Source organism: Nannospalax galili, unplaced genomic scaffold, assembly GCF_000622305.1.
Source record: "Nannospalax galili isolate Female #2095 unplaced genomic scaffold, S.galili_v1.0 scaffold662, whole genome shotgun sequence".
NCBI lineage: Eukaryota > Metazoa > Chordata > Mammalia > Rodentia > Spalacidae > Nannospalax > Nannospalax galili.
The window spans coordinates 545,051-560,004 of NW_008347190.1; the positions used below are offsets into that span (position 1 = coordinate 545,051).

The 14,954-nt window shown below is 43.9% G+C and overlaps 1 protein-coding gene across 2 annotated transcripts in view; it reads right to left on the reverse strand.

Moving 5' to 3' along the window:
• Positions 1–14,954, reverse strand: part of Zfat (zinc finger and AT-hook domain containing) — a 185,856-nt gene that overhangs the window by 114,185 nt on the left and 56,717 nt on the right. For both annotated transcript variants that reach the window (XM_017800788.2, XM_008843705.2), the window contains exons 7-9: positions 5,196–5,283; positions 3,786–3,935; positions 2,463–2,636 (exon numbers count right to left, since the gene is read on the reverse strand). In XM_017800788.2, coding sequence (XP_017656277.1) covers positions 2,463–2,636; positions 3,786–3,935; positions 5,196–5,283 — 412 coding nt within the window. The remainder of the gene's footprint in view (positions 1–2,462; positions 2,637–3,785; positions 3,936–5,195; positions 5,284–14,954) is intronic.

Below are 14,954 nucleotides of genomic sequence, written 5' to 3' on the forward strand. Positions count from 1 at the left end.
GTATTCTAATATGAAATGGAGACCTTTTTAAAAGTTTAAAAACTCGTCCAATTTTATGTCTTACAGAGCTAATACTGAGTTCAATATTGTATAACTGTATTAATTCAACTGTCAACCTAGAAACTTGCACCCACTTGTGAAAGAGATGTACCGCTGCTTTGGAGTGTGTTATTGAATATTTTAAAGCTGTAGTGAAAAGTTTCTAATCATGTAGTTATTAAAAATTTTTTAAAGTATAATGATTAAAAAAATAATCTTCAAAGCATAAAAATCTGCTCCTTAATAATTAGTAGATGTGACAAACATCATTGAAATCTACCTGATGACTTTATATCCATGCCCAGATGCCAAGGAGCTCAGAAAGTAACTGACTGTGACTAGTAATGATCTGATATATAGAGATTAGAAACGCATGTGCAAACACCTTAATATCAATAGCATTAAAAATGAAGTTTCTGCATGAAACTCTGTATTTTAATAATGAAATGGAGATCTTTTTTAAAGGTTAAAACCTCATTTAATTTTATGTCTTATAGGTTTTATACTGAGTACAATATTGTATAACCATATTAATTCAACTGTAAACCTAAAATTTTACAGCCAATTTTATTGAAAGCTTGGAATGCAGGGACACTCTGTCTCAAAAAGACCAAAATTAAATATAAATAAATAAATAAATAAAACCTTAAAAAAAAAAAAAAAAAAGAAAAGAAAAAAATCCAGGAAAAACTAAGGCATTGCCTGTTCATTTTCGAGTATAATGAATTTCCCAAAAGTGTTAGGGGAAAATGTATGAAGAAAAACAGTACAAATTTCTGTGGCTCTGTTGTGGGAACACTGCATGATGTCTGCTAGGCCACACCTATGTAGGGAGACCATTTTACTACTTTGACTACACTGCTCACATTGTTCCCCTCCCTCCACATGCAAATCAGTTGGCCAGGGTCTGCCCGAGTGGATGGCTTTCCACAGACTGGACCCAGAGGCAGAGTCAATTTTGAGGCCACTGTACTCCTCTCCTGCCAAGTCCCTTTGAATGCCCTCCTAATGCTGCTGCCACAACCCAGAGGACAGGCAAAACTGCTATGGCTCTTCAATCCTCGGACTTTGGAGAGAAACAGGGTGATGTGAAAAAACACAGTTTTCCAAAAAGGCTCAAGGGGCAAGGCAGTAGGGCCACTGCTCAACAAGGTGAAATATTAATAGCAGCCCCATGTTTTCAGCACTTCCTGTATGAAGGCTAATCATACTGTCTGCAGTGTTGGGGTTTAAACCTAGGATCCAAAGCACGCTAAGCAAGCGCTCCACCACTGAGCCACACTCCAGCCCAGGTATCTTTCATTCTGAGTGTGGATTATTCTTCAATTACAGCCGTGGTTGTGGCTTCATCAGTTCAGCATCCCTGATCCTAATTCTAATGAGTCTCAAACTAGCCTTTCCCACTGAGCCCCTCAAGTTCAGTCTAATTCTTGCCAAGAAAGCAGCCAGCACACAACCAGTACGGCCAGCTCCCAGGACATGTACATCACAGAGGCAGGACATGATAGACACATCATCCCCCAAGCTCCAGAAATAAAAACACTACAGAAGTTACTTTGACATCTACTTAAACTTTAATTTTCATATCTAATTATTCTGAAACAACATATCAAGAAGCTTTATTATCTTATTATATGAAGCAATCATAAGTCCCTCCCACAATCACAGTTTCTAAGTAAGTTCAAAACTGCGTAAGATCTTATATGGTTTGACTACCTGTGATCCTCAAAATTCTTTCCCTCTGTGGAGCCCATACCAGAAGGCTTAATGGATAATGTGGGCACACCACCCATCAAAACTTCCTTCCTTGGCCTGCAGGCTCCTAAGCCTCCTCTACCTAGGCACTCACCTTCAAATACTTACCTGCCAGTATGTTCTCCCCATGTAGATTACAACCTCTTGAAACTGGAACTAGTCCTTATGGGTGTGTTGCCCCTAGAACCTACCTTCAAGGCTCACACAAAACAATAACTAATCATGTTTATATTATATGCTGAACATCACTGTGAACTCAACACAGGAACTCTAGGGTAGCTTAAATGATAAAAGCATCAACCCAAAATATCAGACCAGAGTGACCACAGTCATCCTTATGATCTTTAGGCTCACGGTGAGATGGAGGGCTGCAGAGGATCGAAGCTTCCAGAACCATGCATGAAGAGATCCCACTCCCTTCAGAAGCTTCTCTCTCCCTGCCCCCTGGCACATGCTTACATATCCCAAAATGGTTTATGCAGCACATGTTATGAGAGAAGTACTGCTTGATTTGGAACACAGTTTAGAGACACAGGACAGTACTCTGTGCTCTTTTAGAGCATCCACCCTACAAAACAGTGCTTTCCTGCTGTCGGGGGCATGGACAGTCTCTGCTGGACTGGCATACCAGCTTCCAGGCACTCATTTACAGGAGCTGGGGGACTCACCATCAGATGTATGAAGGAGCTTGTGACTTTTCAGTGTTCCTTTAGATTTGAATTTCTTGCCACACATGTCACATAGATGGGTCTTCTCGGTGCTGTGGCGATTCATATGAGCCTTGAGGTTGCTCTTGCTACGAGTTGCATATTCACATAAAGAACATTTGAAGGGCTTCACACCTACCAGGGAGGAAAATGTATACATATATTTATACACATATGTGCATATGCATGTGGGGATCCAGAGGAACAGACAGTATCGTGTAAAATATCCACCTGAACAAAGCAGTGCACTTGCTCAGCCCAAATATGCCCCACCCTTTCCGTGCCAGGCCCATCTCTTTGTTCCACCCCACAGGGATAGCAGGGCCAGTCAAGGTCCTCCATCCTATGGCTTCTGACTTTCCTGGGTGCCCATCATCACTCCCCAAGTTTGTATCTCTCTACTACTGCAACACTCTTGCACATTACAGGAAGTTGCTCACCTCTGCCCCTCCCTAGAATCTGGGAACTCCTTGAAGACAGGCACCCTGCTCAACTTACAAAGTAGTCATTAAATTCAACTGAACTGAGTTGAACTAAATAAATTAAAGCCTCCAACGGTCACTGCAAAAATCAATGGGGTCAGGCACTCAGGATCAAGTGTGAAAACATTTCATTTCATAAAATAAACAGAGCCATAAAACACTGGTTGTTGTTGTGGGGCTAACAACTCACACCCTGCAGTAGTGTCTTGGCATTGAACTATTCTCAAGACTGCTAACTTAAAGGTCTCTCACTTTTACCCACCAAGAGCCAGTATTTAGAACAGCCATAGCAGTACATCCCAAAGCTATTTCTTGACCACTATGATGGTTTGAATGAGAATGTCCCCCACAGGCTCCAAGTATTTGGATATTTTGTCCCCAGTTGGTGATGCTTTTTTTGGAGGTCTTAGAGGTGTGGCCATGCTGGAGGAAACACTACACCAGCTGCATGCAGTGCATGGTGGTGGGCCACCATAAGCCAACACCCAGAGTAAGACATGGGCTTCCCTATTCTCAGGATATGGGTTTTCCTATAAGGAAAGTATGGTGGTCTATTTCACTACAATTACAACCAGACCTAGGAAGAGGTACGACCTCCATCCACCATAAATGCAACTAAAGAAGTCATGGTTTAGTTCTCTGATCTTAGCTGGTTGGTGGACACATCTCTATGTCAACAAGAAATCCTAACTACAGGAGACAGAAGCCTATTAGAAGATAGGCTCCTCCTAATGTATTCCCAGAATAAACCATCCAAGCACACAATTAAAAAGATGCTCCCGGTAGAAAGATAACTACTCACCCTCATGAGCCCAGATATGACGCTGAAGGTCTGAGCCATTCTTCATGAAATAGAAATCACAGTATGGGCATTTCATGGCTCGCTTTCCAATTAGCCCTTTGAGCTGTACCCTTCTCCCAAGAACCTCAGAAATGGTGCTCATGGAGACCTCTGGCAGAAAAGCAGGGTGGCAATCAGAGGAGGCGAAGGTACTCTGCTCAGGCTGGGAGCACATAAGCCTTGAGAAGACAGCTGCAGATCTTGGGAGACAACCAGGATGCGTCTCACAGTGTCATGAGACAGCATGACAGTTAAACCTAAATCTGATCGTGTTGTAGATCTAAATACCTGTTAACAATGTGCAGAATACAGAAAAGCTACAAGGCAATAACCAGACAAATGTGCAACATGGGACTTTCTATCAAGAGTGACTCAGTTTCTCCCAGAAGACAGTGGTATGGAGAAAAGACAGAGGCCTGAGGGACTGTAAGGAACAGGGAACGCAGTGGTATAATCACTAAATAACAATACTGCACCTCAATTCAAACAAGCCAACTGTCAAAACAAACAAACAAAAAAAACAGAAAAACTTGGCTAACTGGGGCAATTTTAAATGGGCATATACTAGGCAGCAATAGGAATCAGTGTTAGCACTGTTTCTTATAGGTAATGCATGTAAGAGAGTACGAAATCAGAACCACAGAAGCTGGGCTGTGGATGCACGGGGCTCCATGCTTGTCTGTGTGTTTGGGGTTTTCCATAATAAAAAAGTTTAAATAATGACAAAGGAATGCTTTTCACCTCTTCGCGGGCAAAGGCAGGTGGTTTTAAATGCTGTCTTCAGCTCACACTGGACCACCAGTCACTTAGGACACAGGACAGCACAGGAAGAATGGAACAGGGTCTTTCAGTAAATCACAAAACCATGGGTTCCCACACTGACGAAGGCTCAAGACTCGGTGTACTCTCTGTCACACTGACAAAGTCTCAAGGCTCGGCGTACTCTCTGAAGGAGCTGTCCACACTGCTGTATTTTCCTTCACGTTCACTGCTAATAGCCAGTGAGTCAATTCCCTTACATTAGGACAGACACAAAATTTTTAAAAAGGCAGGGACAAAGAGAAAACTGCATGCAGCTTACTGCTCATTGACATAACACGGAATGCTCATGTCCGCTCTGCCTGGCCCACCTCGAAGATCCCGTGGTGGCAAAAATGACTGGGGCTGGAGAGCAAGTGGTCAGCGTGCCACAGTGTGTGGCAGGCCAAGTTAGCCACAGTGCTTCTCCAAGGGTACAGTACTTTAAATACTGAATTCATTCATGTCTTCCTGCCTCATTCCTGCATGGTGCTGCTGACATACAGTGCTGTATTTTAAAATAAACATAAGCAATTTAAAATTCATTTTCTATTTTAAAATCCGTAGCCTTACCGGGATGATTGGTCTTGATATGTGACTTTATCAATCGATCTTCTGAGAAAGATTTTTCACACACTGGACAAGAATAACTCCTTTTGTCCTTAATAGAAAGAAAAAAATAATTGATTGACTATCTTAAGTCTAAGTTCTATAGGAAAGTAATTACTATCACCACCACAGTCACCATCATCACCACCATCATCATTATCACCACCATCACTACCACCACTGAAACTACCAAAACTACCACCACCACTATCCTTACTACCATTATCATCACCACTACTACCACTCCCGCTGAAACTATCAATACCACTATCAAACACCATCACCACTATCATCATCACCACCACCAAGACACTACCATCACCACCACTACTATAATACTGTCACCACCACTAACACTATCACTACCACCACCACCACCACCACAATCAGTAGCAACAGCCTCATCCAAACCAGACACACAGTTCCTCCTTCCAAACACTTAATAAACAGCCTCCCCCGAGCCCTATATATCCTGGGGAACTCAACAGTAGAGGATGGAATCAGCCTCGTGAAACTCAGGGGTGAGAGCCCTAGGGAAGTGGGAGAAGGGCAAAGTCACAAAGCCATTGTTCCCACACACAGACGAGGGCTGCACCACACCCAACAGCACATGTCATCCTTACCACTCAAAACATACCTTGCATTGAGCTTTTTCACATGTGACTTGAGACCCACAAGCACTTACAAAAGAAAAGCATTCATGTTCACACTATGAACTGAGGCCCACTGTGATGAGTCTGAAGTCTGAAAGGAAGGGTCAGTGTTGGAAATATACCTGCAGATGGCCAGCCAGGGCGCTTCTGCCTCTCCAAGACCAGGAGTCTGTGATGCAATCAGGGAGTCCATTCTGCTCTGATGCTGGTGTTGGGGTCAGCTCAGGTCCCCACAGTGTCCCACCCTCAACTATGAAGCAGCTCTCTGAAAGACCTGGTAGTAGCTACTGCTTGCCCTTTCTTTTCAGAGCTCACTTCAGAGCTATTCCACATCAAGTTTTCCCAAGAGCTGCAGGTTGAACTGTATCATCCCCAAAATTCATACTTTGGAATACTAACCTCCAGTATACTCAGAATGCGACCTCAATTAGAGACAGGTTCTCTACAGAAGTGATCCAGATAAGATGAGGTAACTAGGATGGATGCTAAGTCAGTATGATGGATGCCCTTATAAGGGGGAATCTGTACACAGATACACAGGGAGAACTGCAGGCGAAGATGAAGGCAAAAGTGAGGGTGATGCATCTACAAGACAAGGAATGCTAAAGAATGCCGACAAATCACCAGAGCCAAGAAAGAGGCCTGCAGCAGGGTACCCCTCACAGCCCTAAGAGTTGGAAGTAGGCCTGCCTGCCGAGAAACCGATCTCAGTCTTCCAGTCTGCAGACCTCGGATGGAATCACGATTGGCAAGACAATGTCATGTGTTATGTGTTCTGGAGGACTCTGGCATAGTCCATGTGCCATGGAATACACAGGAGGACTCATTTCCACCCAGGAGCTCAGCATCACAGCAAGCGCCCCACGTTCAGGTAACTGAATGCAGTCTTTAGAGCGCACCCACACTTCCACGTAGTAACAGCAAAATGTGTACAATCTCTTACAAACTACCTGGATATAAGTGCTTTACGTGCCATACTTCCAGGGATCTTTACAGGTCTGCTCCAGGTCACATGTCCACAGAGAATAGAGCTGGATATCCAAGAGTCTGGCTCTTGACCTCTAGAGTCTTGCCCACAAGAGTGAGACTCAGAACTCAGAGCCCCCAAGTTCAATCCAGGTCTCACTACTTTTTAGTTAGCAAACTCAGTGCAAATGATTTCCTCTTGGAGCCTCACTTCATCATCTATAAACAGTGACTGTCTGCTTTGTAGAGTCACAGGAGAAAGATAACAGGGGGTGCACTGAATGCTCAGACAGCAGCCTGGCCACTCGCCTACATGAGACCCCACTGCCACGGTGTGAGCACTCTTACTGAGAAACTCCACCTGAGGCTCCAGGCCACTGGAGGCTTGCTTATGTGAGCCTGTGGCAGTGGTGGCATTGAATGCGGGCCCCATGTCAGCTCAATTAAACAAGGCCCAAAGGGGAGATGAAAAATAGGTGTCAGGCCCACATTAGATTGAAAACCATTTGAGACTGGTGGGTAAGGGAGAGTATGACTTACATAAGACCACTGGATGGGCTGACTAGACTTCAGTGGACACACTTAAACTGAAGGACATTTGGGTACAAACACCTGAATGAATAGGACTCAGCATATATGGCAGAGTGCATAGGGTTTGGTGGGAGGGAGAATGGGAGAGGCATGGGTTGGGGAGGGCAGTCTGGATTTGAGTGGGAAATGTTTTGTGAAATTCTGAAAGCTTTAAAAAAAAAAAAAAAAGGAAAGAAACTCCACCTGAAACATTGACCTGTCATGAGCTAATGTACCCTAAGAATATCCAAGAGGGGGATCCGGATGAGCATGTCCCAAATTCCTCTGTGGGTCATATCTCCTTGCTAATACAGAATAGCTCCTTAGGGACTGATGTGCCCCAGAGCACACTTAGGAAAAAGAGTGCTTTATATTACAAAGCACAAGTCCCTGTGAAAAGCCTCACAGTCTAACAATATCCTATTGAACACCTGGGACCAAGCCATAATCTGTCAAGTCAGATGTGGACAGCCCAGGCAGCTGGAACAAAAGTGCCATGGACCCCCAGCCAGCCAATTCCAAAAAACTTCCCCAGGTGACATAACCTTGGGCTTCTCAGTGTGCTCCTGCCCCTCTCCTCCCCTGTCCTTGGCCTTAGGCTCACAGTGCCATTCCTCCCACATCCTAGATGAGCTCTCCCAACTCTGCCCTAGCTGCCCTTGTCATTAGAGCTGATGGAGGCATTCAGAGGGCTTTAAAGGCGTTTATACTGAGCTCCCCTGAGTCCTTGCTGTTTGATTTTTCTTCTTTTAATGCCTGATAGTCTGAAAGCAATTTATCTTAGAGCTTATCAAGGGCCCTGTTTCTTGATGCCTTTGAAGATTGTCAGAAGGATGCAGACAGGGATAGAGCGGGGCTGGGAGAAGAGCGGACACTTAGGACTCGTTTATTTCTTTTTTAAAACCTCAGTGTCTTGCCAGAGATGAAACCCAAACACACTTGGCAAACGTAAAGAGAACCATGGTTTAAAGAGCTCCTGGCAAAGGCAGGGGATGCAAGAATGCTAGTCACAGAGTTGGGAAGAGTTTAACCCTTGGAGTCGTCTGCTCCAATAGAGATGCCTTCAAGTCACTGGGGTCCTCAAAAAGAAGGGGGTGTCTGCATGAAACTGCAGCCATGGCATGGGATACAGGAGGAGCACCTGTCTGAGGCTAGGAGCCTAGTTCCCCACTCTAGGGTGACCTCCTCTGGCCTACGCCTCACTGGAAGATGAGTTTATCAGTATTGCTAGGGATCCTGTCAGGTGGCTGAACTGGGTTCCTGTAAAATAAATGTAGAAGGTATTGACCTAAGTGATTCAACTGTTGACCTCCCTGAATGCCAGGTTCACGGTATCGTTTGTTAGGGATGAGATTCCTGGCTTTCTGCTTCTGTCATAACTTGCAGTGGGGTCATGACTCGAAGTGGGCTTTGGGAATCTGCTGATAAGGTTCAGCCACTTGGCAGCACCCGGCAATACTGACCCAGGAGCAGGTAACACTGAAACAAAGACCTCAGAAAGTGACCCTTTCTGTGTGTGGAGGTGAACACTACTGACAGGTTCTATTTCAGTCTGTTCTACTTCTCTAAGATGACTCACTGAACTGTTCTCATATCCTTTTAGTGGATCATGACCCATGCAAAGAATACCGACCTAGGCATTCTGCACCTATTTCCTAATTTAATCCTTACAATCTTGAGAGGTGAAGGAAGTACTTTATCTCCATTTTAAAAGAGAAAACTGATGTTCAAGGGGGCTAAGCAATTTGCCCCAAACTCAAAGATGGATTTGGGATTGAAACTGAGTACATCAAAACTCAAAGCTCCCTTGGATTTGACTAAAATCATGTTTTCTCAAGTCTCCTCTTCACACTTTTAACAATAGTAAAAAAAAAAAAAAAGAAAAGAAAAAAAGAAAGTGTTTCAAAAGGCAACAGCTAAACACCTTTGCAAGGTCCCCAATTTATCTGATGCCAATTCAGTCAGTTCTGTGTACCCATGGCTTCATCACCTGCAGATTCAACCAACCAGGAATCAAAAATACTCAAAAGCCACTCATCATCCCATAAACAAGACAGCTTTAACAACTACTAGCATAGATTACATTGTGCTAAGTATTATAAGTGGCATCGAAAAGACTTAAAGCATACAGGAGCATGTTCACAGGGTATGTGCAATATTATACTGTTGTGATGATTAGTTTTCTAAGGGTCAACTTGCCACAGTCTAGAATCACCTAGAAAGAGGGTCTCAATGAGGGTCTGTCTAGATCATGCTGGCCTGTGGACATGTCTATGGAGGACTGTCTTGATTACTTAGATTGATTTGGGAAGACTCAGCCCACTGAGGACAGCAACAGTTCCCTGGGCTTGGGTCTGGACTGCGAAAGTGGAGAAAGTGAGCTGAGTAGTAAGCATGCAAGCATGTATTCTCTCTCTGCATGTGACTATGGATGTCACTAGCTGTGTCAAGTTCCCAAAGCCTTGACTTCCCAGCAATGATGGACTGCAGCCTGGAACTGGAGCTGAATGAACCCTTTCTCCCATAAAACTGCTTTTGTCAGTATTTTATCACAGCAACAGAAACCAAAACTAAGACCTATACCATTTTATATGGGGGTCTTGAGCATCCTTAGAATTTGGTTATCAAGGAGGTTCTTGGACCAATTCTCCTGGATACCAAGGGATGACCATGCATTCCTTCACTATGAGCCAACACCACAGGCTTAGTGATGAGGTGTGGGAAGAAACCACACTAGATGAGCAGGATACTACCTGTGTCCTTAGCTATGAAACAGTGTCAGAGTCACAGAAACTGGCAAATAATCTAAAGCAACAAGAACGGACCGAGACATACAGACTTATTTGGAGGTGAAGGATTCTCATTTTTAAATACCCTTAATTTTTGATTTGCATGGAAATCTGTGCTCAAAGCAGTAAAGGTGAAATATCAGCCAGGTTTATAACATTTCTGGGGCCCTCCTCAAGGGCACAGGTAAAGAGACCAAGCACCTTGGTGGAAGCCAGGACCCACTACATTCCCCATACTTTCCCAGTAAGAACAGTACCACTCTCTGACCTGGACAGCTCGTAAGTGACCAAAGTCCTTGGCTCACACCATTTCCCTGGAACTCACCAACATCCAGAAGTGGAGAGAACTATGCTCTCTATTTTCTGGGAAAGGGGAGAGTTCAGAAAACTCAAGCAGTCTTTGTGAGGTTGGATCTCTGCCCTCCACCTCTAAATTCCCAAGTTTATTTATTTATTTATGAGAAGTGACGAAGGAGTCAGGTCAGCAACAGTGAAGGAAAGGAGACAGTGAAGAAGCCTTACCAACATGGATGGGGGGAGTGGTGGTGAAGAACATGGGTGACTTCTTCCCAGATGCTTCAAAGTTTTGAAAACTTTCTAGGGGAAAGCGTAGCATCTAACCTCTAAAACTTAACATTCATGTATTTCTTAACTGATTTCATCAACAATTAACTCAAATTCTATACATTTAAGACATCAAAATTGAAAGCTCCATTCTGATGCATTCACCACTAAAAATGCACCTTTAAATGTATACCAACTCATGGAAGGGTAGGCAAAACTCACATGATGAAGTATTACCCAGCCATAAAAAGGAGCCAAGTGTGAAACCTGCTACCCCACAGATGAACTAAAAGAAACTAGCAACAAAGTACAGGCATGCACACACACATGCACGCATGTGTTTTATGGTTCCTTTAATATGAAATGTCCAGGAGATGTAAGCCCACAGAGATAAAAAGTGTCAAGGGCTCAGGGAGGGGGAGTGAGGGATGACAGGTTACAGTACTAGAATAGATTCCTTTTGGGAAAACAGAAATGTTCTAAAATTAATTGTGCTAAGAAGTTACCTAACTATGTATATATTAAAATCAGTTGACTTCCACACTTTAAAAGAACAAACTATGGGGCTGGGCTGCAGAGATGGCTCAGCAGTTAAGAGCACTGGTTGCTGCTGCAGAGGACCAAGGTTTGGTTCCCAGCATCCATATAGCAGCTAACAATTATCTGTAACTCCAGTTCCAGTGGATCTGATGCCCTCTTCTGGCCTCCTTCAGGCACTGCATGACACGAATGCCCTTACATACATGTAGGTAAATCATTTATACACATAAAATAAAAATAAAGAGCAAACTTCATAGTGTGTGAATTACATCTTAGTAATGTAATTTTAAAAAAAGACTTTATAGACATACGCCAAGGATCCAAGTGCAACCAATTATGACTAGTAATAGATACATACAGATTAGAGATGTATGCACCAACATCTCAGTATTAGTAGCAAAAACAATGAGTCTTTCTGCAAGGAACAATATATTCTAATATGAAATGGAGATCTTTTTTACAGGGTAAAAACTCATTCAATTTTATGTCTTACAGAGCTTATACTGAGTTCAATATTGTATAACTATTAATTCAAATGTGAACCTAGAAACTTATAGTCACCGGTGAAAGAGATGTACTCTTGCTCTGGAGTGTGTTACTGAATATGTTAAAGCTGTAATGAAATGTTTCTTCTAATCATGCAGTTATTAAAAAAAATTTTTTAAACTAATTTAAAAAAAAAAAGAAATTTTCCTTGCAGATCCAGTACATTTTAGAGAGAGGACCTTCATTATCAATCAGGTCGAAAGCATGTATAGGCAACAGAAGATTTTTCCCTATGTGACACCTTCCATTTCATTACAGAAATAAGTCCCAGGCTCAAAAAAGTCACATATTCTAAAACCTGGGAGTTTGCATAAGTGATACTCTTTACTGTGATGGCATTAACACTTGAGGTCAATCTCTGGCATGAAGCTGAAGGTTTTCTGTTGGTTCTGCCCTGGGTTCCACTAGACATTCTCTCTTCACACTCTTTCTTGACCCACATTTACTTATGAACCTCAGAACCACCCATCTTCATTCTCTCTGGGTGTTTCGGGGGGACAGTTGGTGACCTTGCTAACTCTCCCCCCGACTGCCACAGAGCGACCACTGTTGGCTTATTCATCCCACAAAAGGCAAAGAGCACTTTGTGGGTAGGAAGCATTACTCATATTTGAACCCCAAGGCCTTGCATGCAAAGGCCAAAGCCTCGACTCCAGAACCAGCAGCTGCTCATGCGCCTAAAGAATGTTTCAGTAGAGCTGGGCATGCTGGCTCCAACCTACAATACCGGATACCGGAGGCTGAGGCAGGGGGATTACCACAAGTCTGAGGCTAGCATAGGCTACAAAGTGAGACCTTGTTTCAAAAAACCCAGAAACATCTCAATGGGGAGAACTACAAATATCAGTGAGGGCAAAGATCTAAATTAAACTTTAAGGGCTTCTACGAAAACATGAGTGCTAATAAAGAGCAGGACAGTATCCTTGGTGAGGTTGACTGAGCCATGTTCCTATATCAGAATGCTGCACTTGTGTAGCAATGTGCAGACATTCACTATGCAGCTGAAGGGAGTATCTACCATGCAGTCCCAGTCTACAAGGGACAAAGTCTACCTCTACCAGGCTCCTTCAGATGACGTGCAAGTGTCCAAGAGGTTCTCAAAGGAACAACAGGTCTAAGACTAATGATCTTCCAGCACCAAGTGGACAGCGTGGAGCAGTGATAAGGTCAGGGAACGAGTCTGTCTGTCCTTATTGATGGTGTAGCGGGACAAAGTTGCTGCATGACAGATTAAGGCACAAGACACCTGTGCAGAGGAGGAACTAACTCTCAATTCCTAGAGGAGACATGAAAATTAAATAAAAGCACAAGGAAACAGCCACAAGATAAAACTAGTACCCTGTGTCCTTCTGCTCCAAGTTTGTGTCCCCAGAGCTTCACATCTGTGGCTACTGATAAGTTAAGGAAGATGCATACCTTGCTCACTGCCATGGAAAGACAAGCTTGCTGGGAACTCCTTACAGGGCTCTGATGACAACCAAAGTATGAGTCTACAAAAGTCTGACTTGGGGAACCAATTTGCTTACTGGGCTTACATACAGAGCACGGGAGAGTGATTACTTACAGGAGTTTGGGTGACCCCCAAACAGCCACACTATGGCAAAGTCTCAATCCAGAACTGATGATGACTTCCCCATAGCTGCATAGATGGAATTCCACCTTCTTCCCTTAACCTCCCACAATCTACACATTCTAACACCTCCCAAAGACCCTAAGGCCACCTGCAATTAGGGCAGAATTATATATAGCCAACTGGGAGGTATAGAAGAGTGACAGAGATCAGATGGGGGTCCAGAGACCCTCCCCTTCTATGAGAGACTGTCAACTTGGGTCAGCAAGGCCCATCTCAGGGGTCTCCTGCAAGTAGCCACAGCTATTCCAATGAAGGTGACAGCTGTTATGGTGTAAGGATAGCATTCTACAGCAGCCAGTTGATCAATAAGAATTGAAGCACACAGATTCAAAGCTAAAGCTTCTTAATGCTCTGTACTGACCCCAACACCCAGGGATATGCACACCAGCATCTGGGGAAGAAAATAACTGGTCTGGACCAGAAGCCCCAGGGCACACACAACAAGCTGGCAAATTCTGAATGTGGCACAAAAGAGGACACCCAAGCTGACCAGTCAACTTGCAGTCAAAAGTGCGCGCATTCTCGTCACGTGTTTAGGCTGGGTTCAAAGCCTCTAAATCTAGAGCAGCTAGCTTCAAAGCAGTAAGATCGTGATAGAAATACTCTACACCAGCACTGTTCTGACACTTAGCATGTACCTGCAGGAGTAAAATGAGGCATGGGGGACTTATGGGCTCATCCCAAACACAGGATACACAGAGGAACCAGGGTTAAAATCTAGCCTTCTGCTTCCTGGTCTCTCCCAGCACTAAGACTTCTCCTCCCAAGAACCTATCCTAGCACTGGCCTCACTACCTCAACCTCAGGAACCTTCCAGAAAAGTCACATGAATGAATTCCATCTTCTCAGTGACCTACCCTGAGAGAGGCAGAAACAATGCCAACCTAACTGTAAAGACAGAGGAGTCAGGAACTACACGCCTCCATGTGCCACTGGGGAAAGAGGGAGGGGAGGGGGAAGAGATGGAGATGCAGGGGTTGCGGGGGGAAGAGGTGAAAGAGAGAGAACATGAGAGGAAGTCAGTGAGTGTATACATATGCACAGGTACATCTGAGTACATATGTGTGCACTCATGTGTACATGTACCAGTGCACATGTGTGTGCATATACACCTAAGTATGTATATAACATGGATTTTTAAGTGTATATGATACAAAAAGCTACAAGCTTCAGAAAGGACAAGTGAACTGTCCAAGGTCACAGAGTCTGTGGGACTGTGGGAGGCAGTACTAGAGTCCTGTCCCAATATCCAAGGCCACGCTCTGATTCCTCAAATACCCTGACTGCACCTCAGTGAAAACCACCAGACTCTTAGTGGTTCCTATACCTCTTCTGCCAGGTTTCAAGACAAAGCACAGTGGCACACCCAATTTCTGAAGTCTCATTTTGTGCTGTCCACAGTACAAAACACCATGCAATTAAAACAGCCACACAGGCCCAGGTGTGGCTCCTTTATGATCTT